General features: G+C 40.6%; 1 protein-coding gene across 1 annotated transcript in view; it reads left to right on the top strand.

The window, feature by feature from the left end:
• BRWD1 (bromodomain and WD repeat domain containing 1) overlaps positions 1 to 27,719 on the top strand; it is a 120,696-nt gene that overhangs the window by 82,133 nt on the left and 10,844 nt on the right. The window contains 7 exon segments of the mRNA XM_075073889.1: positions 3,266 to 3,412; positions 13,627 to 13,779; positions 14,039 to 14,208; positions 16,966 to 17,201; positions 18,736 to 18,936; positions 19,556 to 20,527; positions 24,189 to 25,166. Coding sequence (XP_074929990.1) covers positions 3,266 to 3,412; positions 13,627 to 13,779; positions 14,039 to 14,208; positions 16,966 to 17,201; positions 18,736 to 18,936; positions 19,556 to 20,527; positions 24,189 to 25,166 — 2,857 coding nt within the window.

Here is a 27,719-nt window from a genome sequence, read left to right as displayed (position 1 = left end):
CCTCGGTTTCAGGCGATGGTAACAATTATCCGAGGCCTACAGAACTTCCCGACAACTTCGGCTCGCACTTGTCTCGATCTCCTGGGTCACATGGCTGCCTGCACGTTCGTGACCAAACACACCAGGCTACGCCTCCGTCCTCTCCAATCTTGGCTCAGCTCCATATACCACCTGGGTAGAGACACCATAGACTTGATAGTCACGATTCCCCCGAGCATCCTAGGCTCTCTCAACTGGTGGTTAACACCCTTCCTGGTGTGTGCAGGGATGCTGTTCCATCCGCCTCAGCCTTCTATGTCCCTGACGACGGACGCGTCATCTCTCGGCTGGGGTGCTTACCTCGGCCATCTTCGCTCTCAAGGCCTTTGGTCATCTCAGGAGCTGGCCTTGCACATCAATGTCCAAGAGCTGAGAGCAGTCCGCCTTGCGTGCCAGGCGTTTCAACAGTATTTGCAAGGCCATTGTGTCTCAGTGTTCACAGACAACACAACGGCCATGTATTAAATAAACAAGCAGGGAGGGACACAGTCCTCCTCCCTTTGTCAGGAAGCTGTCCAGCTCTGGGACTTCTGTATAGCCCACTCGATAGACCTAGTAGCGTCCTTTCTCCCAGGGGTTCGGAACACTGGCGGATCGATTCAGCAGATCCTTCCTGTCTCATGAGTGGTCGATTCGTCCGGACTTTATTCATTCTGTTTTCCAGAAGTGGGGCTTTCCTGTATAGACCTCTTCGCTTCCCGCGAGAACAAGAAATGCCAGATGTTCTGCTCCTTCGAAGGCCTCTCCCTGGGCTCGATCTCTGATGCTTTCCTGATGCCGTGGACGAGCCAACTGCTTTACGCCCTTCCACCGTTCCCGCTGGTTCACAGGGTCCTGATAAAGCTCCGCAGGCACAGAGCTTGCTTCATCATGATCGCTCAAGCGTGGCCCAGGCAGCACTGGTACACCATGCTACTCGACCTGTCGATAGCCAACCCAATTACCCTGCCTCTTCGCCCAGACTTCATAACTCAGGACCACGGCAGACTTCACCACCCAGACCTGCAGTCCTTTCACCTTACAGCATGGCTGCTGGATGGTTAAGCCAGTCCGAGTTACATTGCTCTGCCTCAGTACAAGTACTCCTGGGTAGCAGGAAACCTTCCAGTCGGTCAACGTATCTGGCCAAGTGGAAGCGTTTCTCCTGCTGGTGCGAAGCGCATAATGTTTCTCCCACCGAGGTCTCGATCCCCACCATCTTGGACTACCTCTGGTCTCTCAAACAGGGCCTAGTGGTATCATCATTGAGGGTGCACTTGGCCGCCATCTCTACCTTCCACCCAGGGGAAAGTGGCTGCTCCGTGTTCTCACACCCTATGGTTTCTAGGTTCCTCAAGGGCTTGGACCGCCTATACCCCCAAGTACGCCGTCCCACCCCAACCTGGGACCTCAGCCTGGTTCTAACCAGACTTATGTCTGCCCTTTTCGAGCTGTTAGCAACCTGCTCGCTACTATACCTGTCCTGGAAGACAGCTTTCCTCGTAGCCATTACATCGGCCAGACGAGTCTCCGAGCTTAGGACACTCACGGTGGACCCACCGTATACTGTGTTTCACAAGGACAAGGTGCAGTTGCGACCACACCCGGCTTTCCTCCCTAAAGAGGTATTGGCCTTTCATATCAACCAGGATATCTTGGTTCCGGTCTTGTTCCCGAAGCCACACTCATCACGACGGGAACAACAGTTGCACTCCCTAGATGTCTGTAGAGTGCTCGCATTTCATATCGAGCGGACAAAACCCTTTGTAAAACGCCCCAACTCTTCATCGCGGTGGCAGACCGAATGAAGGGCCTACCTGTCTCCTCCCAGAGGATCTCATCTTGGGTGATGGCGTGCATCCGTACTTGTTATGACTTGGCTCGTGTTCCCTTGAGCTACCTCACCGCAAATTCTACCAGGGCTCAGGCTTCATTTGCCGCCTTTCTGGCTCATGTACCCATCCAGGAGAAATGTCGTGCAGCTACCTGGCCCTCGGTCCACACCTTTGCCTCACATTACGCTCTGGTTCAACAGTCCAGAGATGACGCGGCATTTGGATCAGCAGTTCTACATTCTGCGACATCTCGCTCCGACCGCACCGCCTAGGTAAGGCTTGGGAATCACTTAATTGGAATCGATATAAGCAAGCACTCGAAGAAGAAAAAACGGTTACTCACCTTTGTAACTGTTGTTCTTCGAGATGTGTTGCTCATATCCATTCCAAACCCGCCCTCCTTCCCCTCTGTCGGAGTAGCCGGCAAGAAGGAACTGAAGGGCCGTTGGGTCGGCAGGGGTATATATCTGGCGCCACTCTAGGGGGCGACCCAGCCAACCCACCGAGTGTTGCTAGGGTAAAAATCTTCCGATGAACGTGCACGCAGTGCGTGCACACCTAATTGGAATGGATATGAGCAACACATCTCAAAGAACAACAGTTACAAAGGTGAGTAACCGTCTTTTCTGGTGACCTCTGTGATTTCAGCCTGTAGCAGTGGGGAGCTGTGGGGTATCCCTGCTGCCTCTGGTGGCCCCCAGAGCCCCAGCTGCCCTGCTGCAGGTGGTGTGGTGCCTGCTGATCCCCATTTTGTCACAGATATTTTTAGTAAAAGTCATGGACAGGTCACGGCTTCCGTGAATTTTTTTTATTGCAGGTGACCTGTCCGTTACTTTTTTACCAAAAATATCTGTGACAAAATCTTAGCCTTAATCATGATGGTCTCTTCTGACCTTAAAGTCTGAGTATATGAAACTAAAGTATAAATGGTTGGAATTATTCCAGAAACAAAGTCTTAGGTCTTTTCTTTAAGGTTTATACTTAAGGGACACAGGACAGTGTTTTCAGCAAGAAAACAGCTAGAAAAAACACAAGATGTGAGTTTAACCCCTTTGATCCCTGGGAATAGTTTTCCTAAAGGAATTTTCAGAGATCAAGAAAGAACGCACCTTTGCATCCCTGTTGCACTTAAATATAATACTAAGTTTGATCCTGTAGGCCAGGCAATAAGAAAAGCTAGGTTGAAGAGGGGAAAATTCTTACTCAACACTTACCAAAATTGAAGAGAAGGAGTTACAAAAAATGCAAAAAGTAGAATGCTTTTTGCATTTTTTTGCTAGTAATTTTCTGTTTCTTTACTAAGATACTCTTGAAGTTTATCCAGCAGTTTCTACAATGTGTGTTTAAAATTCTAATTGGAATTATTTTTGTAAGTTAGTTTTTTTTTTTCTGGCAATAATTTTTTTTTAAAGAGACGGGTTATGAAGAGACGAAACAACGTGAAAATTAACTATGATGAAAATACCTGGAAGAAACAATGTATGGAACTGGTGAACTTAATTTTCCAGTGTGAAGATTCTGAGCCTTTTAGACAACCTGTTGATTTGGATCAATATCCTGTAAGTTATCCTTCATAAATCTTAAGTGACTTAATATTTCTGATCATTTCTCTCTTTTGGTACAGAACTTGTACCATAATATGACTGTCATTCATGAAGTTTGCTTCATAGATCTGAGCTCTTGGAGGTAGTCCAGAACTGTTGACATAAATTAGCCTTGCCATGTGCCTAGGTATCTATGTCCTATGATAAGAAAACATCTATGAAAAGATTCATGTTGTCTGTATTCTTAATTCCTAGGTCTTTTTGTTTGTTACTGAAACTGGAACTGCTTATCTCATACTAGTATGATTTTGTGTTGCTTGAAGTTAGTTACTTCTAATGGGTGTTTAAAAAAAAAAAAAATTACAATTTTCTTGAGATTTATGGGCAGGACTGTCAAATGCTTAGCCATGAAATGAATCTGACCTGTTTTTATTATTTGTGGACCATAGGACATTAAAATTCTATAGAATCTAAGCTTTCATTTGAAAAACAGTCAATTCCTAACCCCTATGGTTGCAAAGAAAACCTTGCAAATGTAAACTAGTGCAGTGATTTTCGCAGACATCATGAAACGATGATTGAGAAGTGTGAACTTTTTTGTGTGCGTTAACTTCATTGGACTGTTAACTTTAAATACTACTTTCTTAAACCTCTTCATGGATGCCAGACTTTCACCCCACTTCTCCCCAGTGCTCACAAAGACAGGAAGACTAGCCTACAACTACTACTACTTAAGGAAGCCCTTGAGGCTAAACTCTCTGAATCTGTTCTGACTTCGGTTCAAAGGTCTAAAGAGCCAGCCTTGGCCCCGGGTGGCCTCAGTCTGTTCTGCTCGACTGCAGGGTTCCAAGAAGCTGCAGCCCCTGTTGGGACTGGGATCAGTTCCTGTGGCTCCCCCAGTCAAAGCCCCAAGGTGATGATGTCCGAACTGAGGATTGTCTGGTCAGATCCCACCACCTCGGTTCTGTAGGAAAGGTTAAGGAACAGTTTGGCTGCTCTCGTTCGTTCCATACCTCATGCCTCACAGCAGTTGGACTTTGATCTAATCCCTGTGGCAGCAGGACCAGGAACAGTTCATCTGCCTCTTCCAGATCCTGGAAGATGTATGTACCTGTTGTCTCTGAAGGAGGGTCATCGTTGCCTTGAGTTTCAGATTTTGGGACACCGAGGAAGAAGCAGCATAGAAGCAAGACCTCCTGCTCACAAACAGAGAAGAGTTGATCAGGGAAGTAAGGGTGAACGGCAACCTGGGCAGCAGTGATCATGACATGGTAGAGTTCAGAACCCTGGTCAAAGGAAGGAAGGAGAGAAGCAGAACGCAAACCCTGGATTTCAGAAAAGCGGATTTCAGCTCCCTTAGAGAAATGATGGGCAGGATTCCCTGGGAAGCTGAACTGAAGGGGATGGGTGTCCAGGAGAGCTGGCAGTTTTTTAAAGAAACCATGCTAAGAGCACGGGAAAATACCATACCGATGTGCAGAAAGAACAGCAAGCGTAGAAAGTGCCCAGCATGGCTTAGCAGGGAACTCAGTGGTGAGCTGAAGCAAAAGAAGGAAGCTTACAAAAAATGGAAGCTTGGACAGATGACTGGGGAGGCATATAAGATTATTGCTCGGGCCTGCAGGGATAGAATCAGAAAGGCCAAAGGGCAATTTGAGTTGAAACTAGCAAGGGATGTGAAGGATAATAGGAAGGGGTTTTACAAGTATGTAAGCAACAAGAAGAGGACTAGGGATGGTGTAGGTCCCTTACTCAATGAGGCAGGTATCCTAGTGGTGGAAGATATGGAAAAGGCTGAAGTACTCAATTCCTTCTTCACTTCAGTCTTTACGGGCAGGATCAACTCCCAGACTACTACACTGGGGAACGCAGAGAGGAGAGGAGGAGAGAAGCCCACTGTGATAGAGGGTCAGGTTAGGGACTACTTAAAGACGTTAGACGTGCACAAGTCTATGGGACCGGACGAACTGCATCCGAGGGTGCTGAGGGAGTTAGCTGATGTGATTGCAGAGCCGTTGACCATTATCTTTGAAAATTCATGGCGAACAGGAGAGGTCCCAGAGGACTGGAAGAAAGCAAATATAGTACCTATCTTTAAGAAAGGGAAAAAGGAAGATCCAGGGAACTACAGACCAATCAGTCTCACCTCAATCCCTGGAAAAATCATGGAGCAGGTGCTGAAGGAATCCATCCTGAAACACTTAGAGGAAAACAAGGTGATCAGAAGCAGTCAGCATGGATTCACCAAGGGTAAATCATGCCTGACCAACCTGATTGCTTTCTACGATGAGATGACTGGACTTGTGGATGGGGGCAAAGCTGTTGATGTTGTATACCTTGACTTTAGTAAGGCTTTTGACACGGTTTCCCACAGCATTCTCATCAGCAAACTAAGGAAGTATGGGTTGGAGGAATGGACTGTGAAGTGGATAGAAAACTGGCTGAATCAACGGGCTCAGCGGGTAGGTATCAATGGCACACTCTCTAGTTGGCAACCAGTAACAAGTGGTGTGCCCCAGGGGTCTGTCTTAGGGCCCGTTCTATTCAATGTCTTCATTAATGATCTTGATGATGGGATAGCTTGCACATTAAGTAAATTTGCAGATGACACCAAGTTGGGGGGAGTGGTGGACACGCTGGAGGGCAGGGATAGGATTCAGGGAGACTTAGACAAATTGGAGAAGTGGGCCACAAGAAACCTCATGAAGTTCAACAAGGACAAGTGCAAAGTCCTGCACTTAGGACAGAAAAACCCCATGCACTGCTACAGGCTGGGGACTGTTTGGCTAAGTAGCAGTGCTGAAGAAAAGGATCTGGGGGTTACGGTAGATGGAAAGTTGAACATGAGCCTACAGTGTGCTCTTGTAGCCAAAAAGGCTAATAGCATACTGGGCTGTATTAGTAGGAGTGTTGCCAGCAGATCGAGGGATGTGATTATTCCCCTCTATTCGGCACTGGTGAGGCCGCATCTGGAATATTGTGTCCAGTTTTGGGCGCCACACTACAAAAAGGACGTGGAACAATTGGAGAGAGTCCAGCGGAGGGCAACAAAAATGATTAGAGGACTAGAGCACATGACTTATGAAGAGAGACTGAAGGAACTAGGCTTATTTAGCCTGCAAAAGAGAAGACTAAGGGGGGATTTGATAGCAACCTTCAACTACTTGAAGGGGTGCTCCAAGGAGGAGGGAGCTAGGCTGTTCTCAGTGGTGACGGAGGACAGAACAAGGAGCAATGGTTTGAAGTTGCAGTTGCGGAAGTCGAGGCTGGATATTAGAAAAAACTTTCTGACTAGGAGAGTGGTGAAGTATTGGAATGGGTTACCTAGGGAGGTGGTAGAATCTCCATCTTTAGAGATATTTAAGGTCCGGCTAGACCGCACCCTGGCTGGGATTATTTAGGGAAAGTGGTCCTGCCTTTAGCAGGGGGTTGGACTAGATGACTTCATGAGGTCCCTTCCAACCTTTTGCTTCTATGATTCTAAGATGGCCAACTCTAGCAGTGCCAGTTCCTGTGCATCAGAACTATGCATCATGTCTGATTCTGGTAAGGCTGCCACAGTTCCAAAGCAGGGTCCTGTTCGACCTCTAGTTTCAGTAACAAAAGAGACAAACCCATGTGTATCTTCAGATCCACTGTTGTTCTCTGACTCAATTTCTCTTTCGGTTCTGGCTACTTTCTCAGTTCTGGAAAGTTCTGTCACTATAACGACCTAAGTCTGCCTTTCAGGTTTGATATATGTCCTGGATCCAGGTGTGAAGTGCACAGCTCATAAAAGGATGTGTGTATCCTAAGTTCCAGGATTATTATCTTTGTCTCCAGTTGGGAAGAAAACAAATCCCATTGTTGTTCCTCTCTTGGATCATCTTCTGATCCCTCCTCTGAGGTCTCTGTCAAAGTCTACCACAAAGGACTGGATTCTCATTCCTCCCTCCAGATCTGTTACTATCCGTGGTACGTTCTTTCTCAGATCTAGACCCGGACCTTCTCCATGAGGAGGATAAAGGAAGAATATAGAGACCTGTATTGAGGTTTGGACTATCCTTAGGTCCGTCTTCTGTTGGCATCTTTCTGGCCCACAGTGGTTAGGGAAACTGGCAGTCTTGGAGCTATTGCCCTAGGTTTGAGAGGTGTGTGTACACCAGATTTTGATCAAGTTAATTACGGTCATATTGTGTGCGTTCAGCCGCCATGAATTAATAAAATAGAACAGCGTATAGTTAAGGTTAATTTGAACAAGCAGGGCTTCTGAAGGCAAGGTCAAACACAACCAGAGTCTTGCAGTTTCTGCTAATCAGAATGGAAGGAGGGGAAGAAAAAGTCAACAGATTGAGACGGAAGAAAATAAGTGGATGAGAATCTTCAATTTGTGCACCTTAGATATAGAACTTTATTATGACTAATATTAGGAATGTATTAGTAGTTTATTGAAGTAAGAAGAGGTGATGACTCAGTAGTGGGTCACTATGATCTGTGTGTTTTGTAAGTTAGTCTAGTAAAAAAATTATATAATAGAGTGTACTTGGGGACAATTCTCTGAAGCTATTCCGAGAGACTTTTTTCTGATACCAAACTCCCTGGTGGGGAAGCAACGGGCCATTGCTGACCTGCTGAAAATTATAGCATCTCAGATTTTAGGTAATTATTTGGATTGTTCTAAACATATTGCTTATGTCTGTGTGCGCTTATATGTATGTAGTTTTAGATAAGTGCACGCTTACTTGTATTAATCTTTTATCAGACAGAATTGCTGTGTTTGCATTGATTTATTCCTGACAGCCCCTGGAGTGAAACAGTTTAAGTTACCAATGCTTTGGGTTCTGAAAACCCTGGGTAACAGGGCCCAGGGTCTTATTGATGACCACGCCAAGACCTCTTTAGTTACTCTTCTTGTGGATTTGGCGGCGACGTTTCATCTGCAAGGAATCTGAAAGCCCAGATATCCTGTGATCTGATTTCCCTGAATCCGTTGACACTGCAGACAGTAATACCTGATGCCTTGTCTGAGGACAGTGATGATGAAGAGAAAACCCTTTTCTTTCAACAGAAGCATTTTAGAAACTGACTTCAAGCCTGACTTGTCACTGGATGAACGTAAGAGTGACTTAGTTCTCCTGTCCTTCTGAGGACATTCCAATTCTAGAACTTGGTGAATTGCATGTTGTCCACTCTGAATCTCCCTGTGGTACCAGTGGAAGAGACTTCATATCTGGTATTTTATATCCTCGGTACCTCTGCCAAGAGTCAGATATCACTCCCCATCCTGGCTGGGTTTTTGTAGTCGGCCAAATCTGTGGTCCAATCCCACCTCTTGTCTATCTATCTTAAAGAAGGTGGACAAATTGTACCAGATGCCCTCTGACAGGTTCTTGTATTTTCATATCCACCCTGTGCACAACTTGCTGGTAATAGTTGCTGCCAGCAACAGGGCAAGGTTGGAACAACTGCACTTCACCTTGAGTGACAGAGGGGAAAGAAGATTGATTCACTGGGTAGAAAGGTGTTCTCCTCATCCCTTGGTATTAGGATGGTGAATTATCAGACAGTTATGTCTTGTGACCAGTTCCTTCTGTGGGAGAATATTGTCTTCTCCAGGCTTTTCCTGAGGACAGGAGAAGGTTAGCTAATGCTATCTTATTGTAGGGTCAGAATGTAGCCAGGTATTCCCTCAGAGCTTCCTTCAGTGCCTCAGACTGCTGCCAGAGGATTGGGTCTGCTGTGACTATCAGGATGCATGCATGGCTTTGATCCTCTTGTATAATTATGGACACCAGAAGTAAGCTTGGACGATTTCCCTTTTGAAGGGGAAAGTCTTTTCAGTATAAAGACTGGCAACTTACTAGAAATACTGAAGGATGCAAGTTCGACAGCTCAGTCTCTGGGGTTAATCCCACCCATTGAAAGGAGGCCTGACCCTTCTTTCAATAGCAGAGGCAGCAATGCCCCCAGCCTTCAGCACCCTACTTTTCATCCAGTCAGAGACTCAAGTTACCAGCAACAAGCCTCTTAGAACGGTTACAGAAAGAGACCTTTCAAACAAGGTTCCAAACCCAAATAGCCACTTCCTTGTCAGCCCCCTCATTCTGGAACACCAAGCCTCAGTTTTGACATGATGTCAGAGAGTCTAGGACCAGCCAACTACCTTTTTTTCTACCTCCTCTTTTGGAGACAGGCGCTACCCCATTTCATCCACAAATGGAGGCAGACAACATCAAACCAGTGGATTATAGAGATCATGAGAAAAGGCTATGGCATTCAGTTAAAAAATGCTGCCTTCCTCAAACTCCCTAGTCTGTCCCTCTTCAGGGACCCCTCTCATGAGGCAGTTCTCACGGAAGTGGAGAAGTTACTTTTTTAGGAGCAGTCAAGGAGATTCTTGCTTACCTGAAGGATCATGGTTTTTACTTCTGATAGTTTTGGGTACTAAAGAAGGATGGGGAGGGTTCTGATTTGATATTAGATTTGATGGAATTGAACAAACATATGGAAATTTCATTTCTATACGCTGACCTTGTCTTCAGTAATCCCTTGCTGTCAGTCTTGGATTGGTTCCCAACTCTCAATCTAAAGGACACTGATTTTCATATTGCAGTTTCAGAAACATCAAAAGTACCTTTGATTTGTGGTAGCTGGGCGCCATTTCCAGTACAAGATGCTTCCGTTTGGCCTTTCTGCAGCACCCAGGGTATTTGCAAAGTGCGTGTCTGTGGTGATGGTGTATCTGAGGAAGCAGGGTATATTTGTTTGCCCTTATATGAACGATTGGCTATCAAAAGTCGCTGTGTGTGGTCGTGGTAACTATGTGACAAGTCCTCAGTCTTTTCTTCTCAGCATCTGAAAGTCAATCCTTTGTCCTACACAAAGGATCCTTTTCATAGGTCTTATATTGGACTCTGTGGTAATGAGAGTTTTTCTACCTGATGACAGGTCTCTCAAAATGAGGTAGTGTTTGTTAAGAATTTGAAGTTGCCCCACATAGAGGGTGAGGTTCTTCCTGAGTCTCATGGTTTTATGGCAGCCACTACCTATGTGACTTTGTTTGCCAATTTAAAAATGAGACCTCTGAGGCAGGTCCCAGGCTTACAGTCGAAGTTGAGACAGCCTTTAGCTGTTGATCACTGTATTTCAGAACATCATAGTCTCTCTGGACTGGTGGGCAAGCAGGACAAACATGCTCTGAAATGTGCAGTTCAGTTCTTCAGGTTCATCTCAGACAGTCATTTCAGAGGCCTCACCCAATGTTTGAGGGGTGTGCTTGAATCATTAAACAGTTTGAGGACATTGGTCTTCTCAGGAAAGAACATTGCACATCAGCATACTGGAACTAAGAACAGTTCATCTGGCTCTAAGAGCATTCCTCCATCAACTGCCAGGAAAGGTTGTGCAGATAGTAACAGATACTTTGCAGACATGTTGTATTAACAAGCAGTGGATGATCACACTGCCCCATTGTTTGCAGAGGTGATAAATCTGTGGGATTGGTGTAGCTGCCATGAAATGTATCCTGTGGCACTACATTTGGCTGGGGAAAGCAACATAGTTGTGGATAGTCTCAACAGAGACTGCTCTCAGATGCACATGAAGTCCCTAAAAGATTAGGTGGATGACCATATTTTCCAGTTGGGGTCAACCCAACTGTAGACCTATTTGCAACTAGGTTCCAAAGAACCCTATTCTAGAGTGGGTAGGAACAGTCTGTGCTTTCCTGCTGTGCTGGGAGAGGGGTATTCCTTTTTCCCTTCATACAGAAGGTGATAGGTGTTAGGATAATAGAAGATAATACTCATTGCCCACTCTTGGCCACGTCAGCAGTGGTTTACTGATCTCCTTCAACTGTCCAGTAGAGTCTTCATATACCTTTCTCTGTCTCCAGACCTCATGTCCCAGGGGGTGAGGGGCAGGATTTTTAACCCAGACCTGCAGTCCCTTCACTTGAGTGTGTATGGTCGTACTTTGTCTGCTCTTGAGCAGTCATATTCACCTGTTCATACTAGTTAACTCTAGATAATGGTCCATTAGAAACTGTTACTACCTAAAGTGGTCTAGATTTCAGGCATGGATGCAGAGATCTGATTCTCAATATTGGCTGGACTATTTAATGTACTTAAGAGTTGTCTAGTGTAACTCATCGTTAAAGGACCATTTGGCAGCCATCTCTACGTATCATGCTTTAGTTGATGGTAGATGCCTGTTTGTTCTTGCTTCAATTAAAAAGTTTATAAAGGTGTATCTAATATGCATCCTGTTAGAGACCTTGTCCTTTCCTTAGACCTCAGTTTGGTTTTGACCGTGTTGGTGAAATCTCATTTCACCCCATTGGCTAACTGTTCATTTTATCATTTGGTGTTTGACTTCCACATTAATCAGTCTGTTAATTTATCATTTTTTCCCCTCTAAACTAAATTCTAGTGAAAGAAGATCTGTGTTCCATACAGTGGCTGCCATAAGGGCATTTGCCTATTATTTGGACAGAACTAAGAGCTTTTGTAAAATGTCTGGATTGTTTCATATGCCAGGAACTACATGGGTATATGGGTTCTTTCCAGACTATTTCCTGATGGATTAAGCAATGTACTGCTGAGTGTTGAATGCTAGCAAAAATTCCTGTAGCTGCTTCGATTCAACCACATTCCACTAGAGCTGTGGCTGCTTTCTTTGCTTGTCTGAAGCAGATGTCTCAGACTCAGATTTGCAAAGCTGCAACCTGAACTTCAGTGTTCTCTTTCACCAAGCAACATGCTCTGGGGTTGGGAAAGTGGTGCTTCTGTTTTTATTCAATTAAGTCCCCCTCCTCCAGGTTAGTCTCAGCACTCTTTGCCAGCCTTTCCCATAAATAGGGATATGGAGAGCCACTCACAGAAGAAATGAATATTACTTATCTGTAACCGGAGTTCTTCAAGACATGTCTGCATATGCACACTTCCCACCCTCCTTCTCCTTTCTGTCAGAGGCCTTGTAATTATGTCTCTGGTTTAGCTGTGAAAGGACCTAAAGTTGGAAGGGTACTTTGCCCCCTTTATCGTCTCACCCTGAATACACTGGGATACTGAGGGGTTGGGGTGGGATATGAGAGTCCTATATCTGTTACTGCTAGAAGAGGATTCAACCAAACGGTGGCAGAGTACCCATAAGTGGGAATATGTGGAGTCATCTCGAAAAACTCAGGTTACAGGTAAGTAACCTTCATTTCTTCCTAATACTTCCTCTGACCCTATTAAAAACACATCACACAACCTGTAAGAACCAAAGTGTGCCACTAGTCATCTTGTTAATTTACTTGTATATTATGTCTTCCTAACAGTTTTTGTTCCAATGTATTTTAGATTGTAAGATATCTGTAACAGGGACTGTCTGTTTGTTCAGTACTCTGTGCAGTTGGGCTCCAATCATGGTTGGGGTCTTTGCATGCTAAAGTAACATAAATGTTCAGTAATACTCAAAAGGTTCGGAAGAAAGTAGTGTTATTCTTCAGAGCTCTGCCCAGTTAAGATGACAAAATGAGATAATACTCCAATAAATTGTGTTGTCTGGATTCCAGTTCTTGAGTTTGGTTCTCCCTTATTGAGGTTCAGATGCACCCATGGACTCTGTTGGACTCCTTGGTGGGGCTCAGATGCCATGCTGGGCCCTGCTCAGTCCCTTCTTAATTGGAGAAAGTAAGTGGAGGTATCTCTTAAGCCTGCCCCATGCACTCAAATCTACCAATTTACACAGTCCCTTGGAATAAATAGTGTGAAAGATTTATGCAATGATCTTCCCTCTGCTTTGATCATTGGTGAAATAGTTAATGTTGACATGTAATGTTATAATTGGGCATCTAAGCTAACTTGCATTGAGAAGAATAGGGACAGTTTACCCACTCAAAGCTATAAAGCTCTGTGGACTCAGACATCACTGCATTAGGTGCTCTTTGTTTATATTTTCAAGGTTTCTCTGCTACCATAAAAGATGGAAACTTTTAAAAATGAAAGCTGCTGTAGTGTGTCCCCCCAGGTGGGATAGCAGCAACAGAGGCTGAACCAAAGTCATCTGAACCTAAAAGCTTGAGTCTCTTTTGCAGGGGTTGGGGCATTTAAATTGCTGAGGTTATAGCTCAAGACTTAAGACTATTCAGCTGTCCTTATTGTGCTAATAGAAATAATAAAATAGTACATCAACATTCTTCTGCTTTATTTTCTGTATGCCCTTTTAAGCTACTGAAACTTTTTTGCTCCATATCTTTTATCTAGGACTACAGACATATTATAGACACTCCAATGGATTTTGGTACAGTGAAGGAGACACTGGAAGCTGGAAATTATGACAACCCAATGGAACTATGCAAAGATATAAGACTAATATTTAGCAATGCAAAATCTTACACTCCAAGTAAAAGATCAAAGGTACCTTTTTGTACACTGTGCTTTCATAGTAGTCAGGCTGGGCTAGGCTTCATTTAGTGTTGGGCTTTTTATCAATACCTATTTAGTAATGCAACAGAGCAATCTACCGTTCTGGTGGGTTTGGACAAAGACTAGATGCTGAGTCATTTTGTCACTTTCTCCAGATGGTCACTTCAGTAAATTCTCTTTTTTGTAAAACATTCAATTTACAAGTATCGTAAGATACTTTGTACTTTAAAGTTAACATCTCTTTATTTAGATTTATAGTATGACCTTGAGATTATCAGCGCTATTTGAGGAAAAAATGAGAAGAATCGTTTCAGACTTTAAAACTGGCCAAAAACACAATGAAAGACTGAGAAGAAGCCAGAGATGTAATAGGAGGTTGCAAAGTCATAGCATGGTACAGCACCCTAACAAAACACTCAGGTAAATAGATTTAGAAAGATGAATGCATTTGGGGAATTTTCACTATTGTAAAAAATTATGCATGTTGCATTCAATTTTGTAAGATGTCAGCATGATCTCCTAGGATTAATTTATTACTTAAATAGTTAATTATAGTGAAATATTTAGTGTAATTTTTTTCCAGCAGTGAAGACTTGCAAAGAAGGTCCTTTGTGTAGTGCAAAATAAATTGATTACAAAACAGTTATGAGCATATGGAGTAGAACCATTTTTAATCTTTGTTTTTAGCCAGACAACCAACTTTTAAATGACATTATATGAAAGATAGAAGGTTTAAATGATAACCTATTACAAGTTAGTAAAAGTTGCTAGCCATAGTAAGGATAAATTGTTATAACCAAGCATATATAATAGGAAGTTATATTCCACATGTATTATAATGTGGTGTTGGTAGCTCACGGTGAGGTTTACCCAAAATTTCCAAGAAAAGAAGCTTCAGTATCCCTAATGCAACATGGTTAACTCCATGTTTTCTTCCACACTTTGTGTGTACGTGGTGGTGTGGCAAGAAGTCCACGAAGGTCAAACCTGGTGGTGATAGTGATTTGATGCAAATATAATTAGTCTAGATGTATCACCTATAAATCATTTTCAGCTGCTTCTCCACCAGTCCTTTTAAACCTGATTTTCCCTCCTGTGCTTACTATCCAGAGGGAATGTCTCTCATTGCCTAGCAACATGTTTACTTGGATATGTGTCTTTCTGTTGCACCCAGCCATTCTGCTGCTGGCAACAGAAGCAAGGTCAACCTACCTTGGCCAAATACAGCTCTTTATTTCCCTACTGTTTCTGGCAAGTAGTGAGCCACCTTAGGTTTTCAGCTCTTAACTGTAGAGCATCTGTGGGGCAGTGGCAGGTGTGCTGAGCTTATTAGGATTTGTTACAGGACTATTCCTCACATTCTCAATCTGCTCCCTTGCCTGCACCAAATAGCAGGCAAGTATGGCTGAAATAAAGAAGCACATTAAAGAGTGGGCAATGCTCTATCTGAAACATTAGTCTCATTCATATCTGAAGAGGAATTGTGTATGACTTGTTCCCAGCACACAGACCTTCACTGAGCCAAGGATTAGTGTTTCAGAGGATTATTGAGACCGCATTTCCTCTTCAGCAGAATTCAAGGAGTGCTTCAGATAGGTCTCTGCAAATTACAAGACACGTCTTGACCACAGCATGCATTTCTTGTCCCTCAAAAAGAATCTCTGGCTGTATGAATTTGTGGCTTAATAATTAGAAAAATCTTATTTGAGTGAGTCTGTGAACCAAAGGAACCAAGTTACCATTTAGTATCCTAAAGTGGTAGGTATTTTCTAATGTGAGCAAACAAAATGGTCTCCTGCCAGGCTCCTCAGAAATCTCTGGATGACTTTCCTATATGTGGTGGATTTTCAGTCTAATTCTTGCCCTGTGTCTTTACCCATGAAAGAGGGTGGGGAGGAACGCTTGGTATGCTCCCAGCTAAAAGTCTTCTAGGAGGTAACTACGGAAGAAATGTTCCATAAACCAAGAGATGGAGTTTCATATGCAAGTCTCTAAGACAAGTAGAACAGGTGCAAGAGGTGTAAAATCCTCTCTGGCTGAGGCCAAGTACACACTAAAGATTTCTGCCAGCACAGTTGTGTTGGCCAGGGAGTTGAAGAGGTGTGGTTCTTGACCACCATAGTTGTGCTATCAGGAAGCCCCTAGTAGTACACACAGTTATACTGGCAAAATTGCACTCGTACCCATGTAATCTGTTTTTTGCTTAGGTGTGGTGGAATAATATTCTAGTAAAAGCACAGTTTTGGTGGTAGGAGCTCTTTGCCAGTATACTATTCTGGTATAGCCATACCTGCAAAGATACCTTAGTGGCATATGTGGCCTAAGCGTGTAAGGATGCCTTATTCTAAACACTGAAGAACTCAAGATTTAAAGGACTAGTACATATATTAATTCAGGGCTTTATCAGGTAACAAATTTCCCATTTAGGCTTTTTTAATGTTTTAATTTTCTTTATTAGAAGAAATATTTCTGGTGTCGAACAAGTGCCCCTTCTCTCTTCCACTTCTCTACCAGAAGAGCACTCTTCTCCAGTAATCAAACTGAACCCCAGGCTTGTGTGCAGCACTCATACAGGCTAGATTTGCGTTACAGTGGAAAACTATAGACCTTGTGTATTCATATTTCTGTGTACTCACATTTTATTTCAGAGAGCAGGATCTTTCTCCCAGGTTGCACCTCTTAGCTGGTGTCTTTGGGACTCTGTTTATCATAGGATATAATTGGTACACATGGCCCTTTTAAATGCCAATTGCAACAGATAAGTGAGGATTCTAGGGTACATCAGAAATCCAAAGGCTGCTGTTGCAACTTGGAAAATGGGGCGGGATGGACACTATCAGCCACAGATTTATGTAAATATGTGTAGTTTAAATCAGGAAATGGATTAGATGTCATTAGATATTGTCATTGTAGGTGTAAATTACACTTTTACCAAGAGCACTTAGCATCGACTACTGAGTTGTGAATGTCCCACAACTGCAGACATCATAAAATTTAATATTTTAATTCACAAATTTAATTGGTTTTCACCAAGTTGGAAATGGTACTGAATACAGTTTTTTTTACCAATGGGAATTATTGCCTTTTATCCACGTTTCCAGATATTCTTTATTTCTTATTAAAATATTCTGCTCTTACATCATATATTAGTTATTTCTATTTCCTTTTTATGGCTAGAAATGTGAAGCAGAAACCCTTAAAATCTCAGGCAAAAATTGAATCTGAGCAGGAAGATTCTTCTACCCAACCTACCTCTAGCAGAGCAGGATGTGTTACAAGCCATAAAATAAATGCTAGCACCTATGCCCACAGTTCTTCTGGTGAATCTTCTGATTCTGCTTGCATATCATCACGTGACAGAAATGGAAAAGCTAGAACTACACCCTTAACAAATCATACTGCGTTGTCATCAGGTGAGAAACAAAATCTGTTTTAAAAGCTGTGTTTGCTTATATATTAAACTTTAGCTATAAAATGTTTGGTAATTTTTTTTGCCTTTGTAGGCAAAGCAACCATAATTCCCATCAATTCTAGCTAAATAACTCCTAAAAATACAAACCTTTTAAAATGCCTTCTGTAGGAAAACCTTGTCTCTGATAACTATGAATGTTTTGTAACAACAGCTTGTGTTTTCAGCTGTTTGCATGTTAAGTATGGAATTCGTCTGTTTTAAAGTTGTATAGAACCCAATAAGTTTCTTTAGTTTCAGCTTTTACTAGTGAAAAGCCTGCAGAAAGGGAAACTTATGAGTAAAAATATATTTATAACCAAAGAAGACTTGTACACTATCTTTCAATCCTGTTGGATAGTCTGTGTACTCAGTACTCAGCCTGTATTCTGTTTCACGTGAGGAGTCATCACAAAGCTAAATGGCTTGTTGAGGGGTGAGAGGGAGAAGAATGGTCCTGTCAGCTATCCTCATTTGCTGCTTTAAAAATCTTCTGCTAAATTTGAAAATGGAACCTTGAAGTCTCAAACAGCAGTCTTAACAATCAGTGCTTGTGATGTACACTTTGAACTTGCCATGTCAGTACATTTAACACAGGGGTTGGCAGCCTTTCAGAAGTGTGTGCCAAGTCTTCATTTATTCACTCTAATTTAAGGTTTTGCATGCCAGTAATACATTTTAACGTTTTTAGAAGGTCTCTTTCTATAAGTCTATAATATATAACTAAACTATTGTTGTATGTAAAGTAAACAAGGTTTTAAAAATGTTTAAAAAGCTTCATTTAAAACTAAATTAAAATGTAGAGCCCCCTGGATCAGTGGCCAGGACCCAGGCAGTGTGAGTGTCACTGAAAATCAGCTTCGGCATACGTGCCATAGGTTGCCTACCTCTGATTTAACACATAAATATGACTTATATTTAACATTGCGCGCGTGTGTGTATTCCACACACAGCGCTATGTAAAAGAATATTAAGATTTCAAAGTTACGCACTCAGATGAAAGGAAGTGCCTATGCAACAAACGCATGAAGACCACCCCGTTTCATATCACATTCTTATTCCAAAGCCTAAGGGTGCTAAACTTTGAAAGAAGAAGCCACCACAATTTTATTAACATTGCAAAGTCTTCCTTGAAAATAGCTGAACATTTTTAGCTGAACCTTAAAAAAAGAGAAAATGCCACCAGACAATGCAGCATGAAAAAATTCAGCCCACATACTTAAAGTTTGGCAAAGTTATGAGCAACTGAAAACAGTCTTAAAATGGAAAATGTAAGGCAGCTATCGGTATAGGTGGTACTACCAGTGCCACCTATAATGTATGCCTTCCTGTCATTGTCTATAAACAATACATTGTGAAACTAATTGTATAAAAGCGATATGTGTAAGAAACATTCTGAAAAGTGTAAAACAGCAAATTACACCTACTAATTAATTTTCAAGGTCTTTAACTTGCTGTTTTCCTACTTAGAATTCTAAATTCTTTTTTTTTTAAACCAGAAAGTGAAATAGAAGGCTCTTCAGCTTCTTCCTCTGCCTCCTCATCAGGATCTTCCTCCTCTTCTTCTTCAAGTAGCTCAGAGGAAAGTAAAGAAAGCTCTATGGCTCTCGCATCCCCAGTATTACACAATGGTATATCCAGAGCAAAGAACAGCAGCTTTAGGGTAACCAGAAATAGAGCAGCTCAAAGAAAGCAAATGGGTAAGATTCAATCAGCATTTTCTGTGAATGGCCAATAACATAAGAAAATGTATGGTTGGTGGTAAATATATGTGGTGCAATTAAGTTCATGTTAATAACAGTTTGAAAAGTTAAAACTGTATATTAACATCTTGAATAGGTGACTGAGGCTAGCATAGTAACATGGCACTTGTACCGATACTGTTGCTGTAAGAGTAAGACTTTTCTCAGAATCTTACAGTCTCCTTCGGTGAAATGATTAACATTAGCACTGAAGGAATCCATACTGAAGGAAGTTACTAGTAAGGCAAAGAGATAGTCAAACAGTGAGGATGAAGGTTTTGCAACTCCCTTGTTTTTAATTATAAATACAATTGATACTAGTCATGATGGTTTAAATACAAATAAAGCAAGCTTCAAGTCACAGTGAATGCTCATCTTCTAGATTTATGAAAAATGAGACAGTGTTATCTTTATTTTCTAGTTAAATAAAATGTTCCATGTAAGTTGCAGCTACTGCTACATTTGTACTTCAATTCATTTTGTGCCTATGAGTCGAACTTGTTTGACTTTACAGGAAATTAAATTTAACATAAATGGGTGTCATATTTAAAATTGACAGCAATTATTTATTTTACAGGATCAGTTTCTCAGGAGAATGGAAATATCAGAAAAACTGCCAGGAAAAGGCTATATAAAAGTGACTCTGAAAATACTTCAGCAGTGGCTTGTGAATTGTTGAGTAACAAAACTGGTAGACATAGGAAAATTCCACGCAGAAGTGCTACTGTGGCTGCTAATAAATTAAGGCTGATGAGTGATGTGGAGGAAGAGATCTCCAGTTCAGAAAGTGTTGGCATTGCAAGCAAGAACAGAAAACTGCCCCACCGCAATGCTTCTGCTGCAGCCAGGAAACTGTTACTGGACGGCTCTGATGATGATGAGACAGGTTTAAAATCTGAAAGTGAAAAAGAACTAAAAGAACAATATGCGAGGAAGAAAAAACTTTCTCAACCTGGTTCATCTGCTTCTAGAAGAAAATATATTAGTGAATCTGAAGATGGAAGTTCAGATTCTGAAACTGATACAAGAATGGCACAAAAAAATAGGCAAAGCAATAGCAAAAAGCCACCACAGAGGACAGTCTGTGCTGCATCTCCTAAAATTAAAAATTCCACAGAATTTTCAGAGGACAACTCCAAAAGCCATAAGTCAGAGAATGGGAGCAATCAGAAAGTGTCCAGCCAGTCAACGTCTACACACAAACAGCATGCAGTAAGCAACACTGAGGATGAGGAAGATTCTGAGTCAGGCAGGTGGAATGGTAGAAAAATCAAGAAGGTGACAAGTCAAAAGTCTGCAACTCCTTTCAAAAAAGCAAAAGTCTTGAGTGACTTGGACACAGCAGAGTCTGAAATAGAAGTGAAGGAGAATGGAAGAAGCTCTGTGTCAGAGAGCATGGAAACTTCTGGGACTGCAGGGAACTCAAAATCTGGACCTGATGCTAGTTTCAATTGCACTTCTAATTTAGCATCTGAGACTGATACCAATAATAGTAATTATAGTGATGCCATAAACACAAAAAGGAGGAAAAGGGAAGTCACTAAAAAAGGTATGTTTAAAAACTTAATGTATCTAAATCTGATGTTGACTAAATTAAAATGTAGGATTGGTGGTTATTAGGAAGATTTGGACTACACAGAATGAGTTCCTTGACATTCTGAAGGAAGCTTGTGTAGGAATATTGTAAAGTGCAACAAAGATAGAAGTATGAAGGTGTATGCTGTTAAAATTGGGCAGTGATCAATGTAATTTTTCAGAGGAAAATTATTTCCCTTCCTCATGACACTAGATCTCTTGAGGAATGCTGAATGTTTGTCTTACTATTCTGGAATTATATTTATATGAAACTATTAATGCAAATATACTATTATAGTGTTCATTTTTAACTTGTATTTTCTGTCCACATTGCAATATTTAGCACAGATGACAAAATATGTTTCATTTGTGGAACATATTTTAGTCTGAGTTTCATCCAGTAAGTTTACAAATGGTTTCACTGGGGATAGTTCACTAGTAGAATATGGAGTGTTACGGGTGACTGAGATATTGCCTTTGATAACATGTGCATTCAAGAATCAATAAATATGTATGTTCTAGATTCTGTTCTTGAATGTTATCATAGCAGCTGTAGCTGGAGTGTATATATAGCACACAGCCGCTGGTTTGGTTACTTGAGTGTTTCCTTTCTGAAAGCCCATTTTCATTTCTTACGAAATTGTGCATGGCTATAGGGCAGTGTTTCACACCCTTGTTGATCCCAGGGACCAGTTTGCTGCCTTCCTAAACTCTGTCAGGGAAATCTGAAGGATCCGCACCAGTCCATGGACTGATAAATGAGAAACACTGATATAGGGTAACATTTTCAAAAGCACCTCACTGACCTAAAAACTTTCTCAGTTAGATGCTTTTCACAATGTTACTTGTGGGCCTTCTGTTGGAGGTGTACTTTAAAGTAAGTGTTCTGATTAGCTCAGATTATCACTATTTTTTTTTTAAATGTGCAGGCATTATACATTTTTAATAACAATACTTTTTTAAAAATAACTACTGGAAATATAAAGTAAAAGGATTGTTAATGCATTCACATAACATTTTGAACAGAAATAAGTAATATGGTGCCCCCTATGTCATCTTGGATATTTAATAAAGTTTCTGTGGTTTCCAGAGAAGCCCTACTTCATTCAGTGAGATGTTCGAAAGTTCTTGCAAACTGCAAATCAGAGCTTGTCTCTACACACAACTCTGCCTCAATTTAACTAAATTTATAGTTGTAAGCAAAACACATTTACATCAATATGAGTGTGTTTACACTAGGTAGTTGCATCAGTTCAACTTGGTGTATAAACTCTGTAGACCAGCTCTCACGTTAGGCATTTTTGTGCAGTCTGGCTGAGTTGTGTATGTAGTCATATAATGAAAGTCATATTTGAATTATTTCATTTTTCTAGCATATTTCCTAAAGAAAACATAAGATAAGAGAATTTAAAGATTGCAGAGTGAAGCATTCAAGTCAAGATATGTCACGTTTTAAGGTTGCGTGTGGATATTTTGTATATTTGCCTCAGAAAAATAATTTAAATTTTATGATCACCAGGGATTTTAGAAATCCTTTTGCCACAGGAAAAACATGAAATTTATGTTTTTACGGAGAATCTTTAGTTTTTACATTTTGTGAAAAAATAAAAACATATATAGTAGAACCCCATTTATGTGAGCCTCCATTGTCCGCTCGCCATATTAACCAAACTGGTGCTGTTGGTTGTCAGCCCCAGGCAGTGGGGCTCGCAGCTGAAACTCTTTGCCCAGTCTCTGGGTTATCCAAATTTTAGATTATCTGATCTGGCCCCAGCCCCAATTAGATCGGATAAATGGGGTTCCACTGTATATTGTGGTTAGGGAAAAAGTTCAGCATTTCATTTTACTCATTGAAAAACACAGATTTTTGGTTTTTTATTTGACAATTTTGTTTTTTTATCACGGACAACTGGGATCCCTGATGATCACTTACTATTATTTGCATAGATTTTCTTCAGGTTCCTATATTCTAGCTCAAATTGTGTTTGCAGTTACAGTGGTGTAAATTAGGAGTAAATCAGCTGAAATCAAATAACTCTACTCTGAATTTACATTAATATACATATAAATGAATTTGAATAAAATAATATTTAGCTCTCAATATGGAGGTTGGATTTGTGTATAGCAGCAAGTGAGGCAGAGATGTGTACTCGTTTGAGAAAAACTTGTATTTTTAAATGTAGTTGCATAGAGAATCTTTTTTGTTGACACTCAGCATTTTATATTGTGTACACTATTACTTTTTGTTTCTAACAAGTAAGTTATAAATAAATGTTGAATCCCTGCCTGATCCACTGCAGACTCTACCTGCTCACTAAAGGAAGATGGGGGCCCTGTGAAAAAAGTTAACCTTTATTTTGGAGTGTCCTGACTGAGTGCTTCATAGGCAGCCTTAATATTGCTTTAACACATTTTCTATAAAATGTAGTCAGACCCTGATGTCAGCTAGCACTTCCTAACTAATCATACAGTATCTTCGTAAATGTAAAATAATTATTGCTACAAAAACAGCTTAATCGTCTGGGTTTTTTTTAAAACACAGAAATATTTCCTTTGCTTATGGGTTTGATAAAAGCATATATTTGCAAAACAAAGTTTGGGCTGAAGTTGACCAGATATAGTGTCCCTTTAGCATTACATCTTCCTTGACAAATCTGAATTAGGCATTTTGTGGATTTTTTTGATTTAAATAAAACAAGTTTTTGGAGTTCCAGAATACTAGTAGTATGGAATTTTTTTCTACTTTTTAGATTCATTTCTTAATTCCTTTGTTTTAATTTTGGGGCTTTTATTTAGCAGACTTAATACAGTGGTCACCCACAGCTTTCTGTTGCCACAGATGATATGGTAATTTTTTAGGGCTCTGATCCATTCTGATGGTTTTGCATCACTCTGGGTCAAAGCAAGTATACAACCAGCTTAACAAAGTTAGTAAAAGGATTACCCTTATCTCAGCACATATCCAGGTGACCTAAAATTGTTGTAGCATCACCTACGCTGCCACAGCACAGTTTGTCAGAGGGAAAGGTACATATCCAGGATATGCTCCAGCGATTCCTGGCTGTTGGACCGGCATTTGGAGCCATGGAGAGCCGGAAATAAGAGCAGCAGCTTGGAGTTCTGCGCATGCATCGGGGAGTCACTTAGATCCTTGATGGCCCAAGGATTAGGGGAATGCAAAGGTGTTTGAAAACCATCTTTGAATGGCCTTATCCCATATCTGGTCTTGTGCCAAGAACAGATTAACCAAACTGCAACAAAACAAATATTTTTTCTTGCAGGTGCATTCTTAAAATGGGGATGAGGAGATGGACTTCTCAGGGCATGTAATTCAGAGATCATAAAAATCATAGGTGGAATGATAATATAGTTGGCCAAAACCCTAATTGTGCTCTACTGAATATAACGTGTAATATGTTTGAATTGCCCTTGCTATTATAAAATAAAAATACAGATTTTTTTCACCTTATTAAATACACAGTGTGACCTGTTCTCCAGTACTATTTGGGTTTGTACATTTAGTACTATAATATACATTGTTCTTGTTCTATTTTAAAATATTTGTCATAAATTTGTCACTTAATTTTTTTTTAATTTAACAAATATTTAAATAATTTTGATTTTTTATATTACAGGGCTTTTCTCTCATGAGAACGGACATAGCGGAAGAGCTACCAGGAAAAGGTTATATGGGAGTGACTCAGAATATTCAAAGGCGGCTTACAAAATAGTGAATGACAAAGATGATGGTCGCAGAAGAATTCCACGCAGAAGTGCTACTGTGGCTGCCAGTAAATTAAGACTAATGAGTGATGTGGAGGAAGAGCTCTCCAGCTCAGAAAGTGTTAGCGTTGGAAGCAAGAACAGAAAACTGCCCCACCGCAGTGCCTCTGCTGCAGCCAGGAAATTATTATCGGATGGCTTTGAAGATGACACAGGTTTAAAGTCGGAAAGTGAAAAAGAACTAAAAGAACATTATATTAAGCAGAAAATGCTTTCGCAGGCTAGTTCATCTGCTAGAAGAAAATATATTAGTGAATCTGAAGATAAAAGTTCAGATTCTGAAATAGGTGCAAAAATGGCACCAAAAAATAGGCAAAGCAATGGCCATAAACAACCGCACAGGACAGTCTGTGCTGCATCTCCTAAAATTAAAAATCCCACAGTAGACTTCTCAGAGGAGGACTCCAAAAGCCATAAGTTAGGGGATGGGAGCAGTCAAAAGTTGTCTGACCAGTCAACTTCTGCACACACACAGCATGCCATGAGCAACTCTGAGGATGAGGCAGATTCTTTGTCAGGCAGGTGGAATGGTAGAAGAATTAAGATGACCAGTCAGAAGTCTGCAGCGCTTTTAAAGAAAGCAAAAGCCTTAAGTGATTTGAAGAACAGAGCAGAGTCTGAAACCGAAGTGAGGGAGAATGGAAGACGGTCTGTGTCAGAGAGAATGGGACCTTCTCGAACTGCAGGGAGCTCAAAATCTGGACCTGATGCCAGTTTCAATTGCTCTTCTAATTTAGGATTTGATACTGATTCCAATAGCAGTAACTATAGCAATGCCACAAACACAAAAAAAAGGAAAAGGAAAGGAAAAACAAAAGTCATTAGAAAAGGTAAAAATTTTAAAGCTAATGCATCTAAATCTATAATATTGTCTAGACAGAGGAAACGACGTAGGATTAATATGGATGATAATGACTGGGAGGATTTGGACTATACAAAATATACCAGAGCTCCTCAACGCTCTAAAATCAGAACTAGAAATCAGGGTAGAAAGACTGTAAGGTATCATGATCTAGAGGTCTAGACAGTGTGTTCGAACTGAGAGATTACAGAACATAATGGAGGGAAATCTATTCCACTTTTATGGTAATATCATTAGAATTCATGATGAATGATGATGTTCTTTGTCATGAGATTCAGGGAAAACCATTTATATTTTTCTGTGGAAAACATAATCCTGTGACTGTCCTTGTCGTATTTCAGCTTGCATTTGCTGGCCCATGTAGCAGTATGTAGCAACTGATACCAAAATGTTTCATTTTGGGGCAGTATTTCAGTCTGGACTGGAATGTTACTGCTCAGAGTAACAGTTTTCAAAACCAGTTGAACACTGGCCTATATGTTGCTAGCACAATATTGAGCATTACTTTAATTGGTGCTGTGAGAGAAAATTGCCTATGACATACAGTTTTAGAGATTTCAAAATCTCGAAGTGTACTGTTCTAGCACCTGTTCCTTGTTCTAGAGACTTTATAAAACTAGGTTACTGTTACATGATCAGTATTATTAGTCCTGTTGATCTTGACATCATGAGTAAGTAACAGTTACTTTACAAAGTAGATAACTTTTTATTTTTCCAAATTTGCTTTATTAATGCAGTTGAATATATAAGAGCCATTAATTTAAATTTAAATTTATTTTTTATTATTTGACTGAAAGGTGTTGCTTTTTAATATGGTGTTGCTTCCATGAGGTAAATTGGAATCTGCAAAATTATTTATTTTAATTTTTGTTTTGATGGCAGTGTTTTGCACCTTTTTTTTAAAAGGTGAAAACATTGTGTGTCCAGGATAGCAATATGCTGGTATTTATTTGGTATCTGCATGCACTCATTTTTCTTACTACTGGTTTAATTTTTTAAGATGATAAAGCTTTATGTCCAGCAGTTACAGTGATGTCCCCTATATCTCTGGGTCTCCAAATTTTGTGGGATATTCTGTTTTTTTCATGTGTTTAACCAAAGTGTTAAGTCACTCTTACGGTCCATCACAGAGATTTTCTTTTATGCAGCATCTCATTGGCAGACAGTTAATAATGAATAGTCCAAAGTTATGTCTCAGAGAAATGTTCATAAGACTAATTTTGCTTCTGCAGTTTCAACCTATTCTGAAGGGTTTATTCTTCTCCATTTCTCGTTCTTTCTTTCATATGCACTTCCATGTGCTAATTGAGATGAAATTCCAGTTTGGGAATTTTCTTTGACAACTCGGCTCATCTGAAGGACTTTGGGATTCACTGGGCCATATCTAGTGTGTCGCAACAACTTCCTCTTTTAGGAGATTGGTTTTTCTTTCATAGTTTAGCCAACTTTAAAGACTCTTTACAGTCTGCATATTCTCTTTTCGTGACTACTATATTCCAGAGATGTCAAGGAGATAGACACACTAGTCCCAAAAACTGCTCTAACTACCTTATATCCCCTTCCCTTCCTGCAACCTCCCAAAAAAAAGATTGCAAAAAGTAACTATCAGAAAGAACATCCCAAGTGCCCTAGCAGACCTTACTTTTAGAGAATTCCCATAAATATTGCAACAGAAGCAATTGGGTATTTTTTTTTTTTTTTTACTTGCTCTTTTTGTTATATTGTAAGTGGGAGGTATCTATACCATCCTCATAGGGACTACAATTAGTTCTAGGCCTTTGAGAATTCTCATGACTTGTAATCCCCACTAAAGGGGATTGAATCTAGCATATGGAGTTGTAGTGAATGGAACTTATATACATATTTTTCTAAAAAAATACAATATCATCCCTCTCTCTTTCATCTCCTTTTTGCTTTTTTTAACTATACTGCAGAAGTACCAGTCTTTTCCCTGGAGAGGTCTGCCCTTTGTGAAGCCAGAACATATGTAGCTTTACTCATGGTTAGCACCCTACATATATTTTCAGCTTCATGTAGCAATCAGTAGGTTGAATAGGAGTGGGGGGAGGGGAAATTGAGGCATGTCTTTACAGTAATTCTAAGATCCTGGATGAAATAATACTGTAGCTAGCAATGGTCAATAATTCACCATATATTAAACTGAATAAAGGACAAATAAGAATGTAATATTTTATATTCATATTTTTAGACTATATTGTACCTTTGCATAAATTATCTGTTGTCTTATTCCTGCAGTACTCTTCCCCCTTTTTCTAGTCACAAAATTGTTATTGAATTTAAAGTAACATGCCGTGTACTACTTTATTCAACTTCCAAAAACTTTTTTTTTGTTTGCGTGACACCAAACATGATTAAGAATGAAAGCACAAAAGATACATTAAACTACTCTGCCCAACTTGCCTGGGCTTGGGCTTGGAGGGTTACTATCTGTATAGACCACTGTTAAAAATCAGGCCCTGGGTTATTTTTCTCCTCTAACTTGACAGCTGAGGAAAGATGA

The sequence above is a fragment of the Chelonoidis abingdonii genome, chromosome 1 (assembly GCF_003597395.2).
Source record: "Chelonoidis abingdonii isolate Lonesome George chromosome 1, CheloAbing_2.0, whole genome shotgun sequence".
NCBI lineage: Eukaryota > Metazoa > Chordata > Testudines > Testudinidae > Chelonoidis > Chelonoidis abingdonii.
This window is presented reverse-complemented; position numbering and strand designations above follow the sequence as displayed.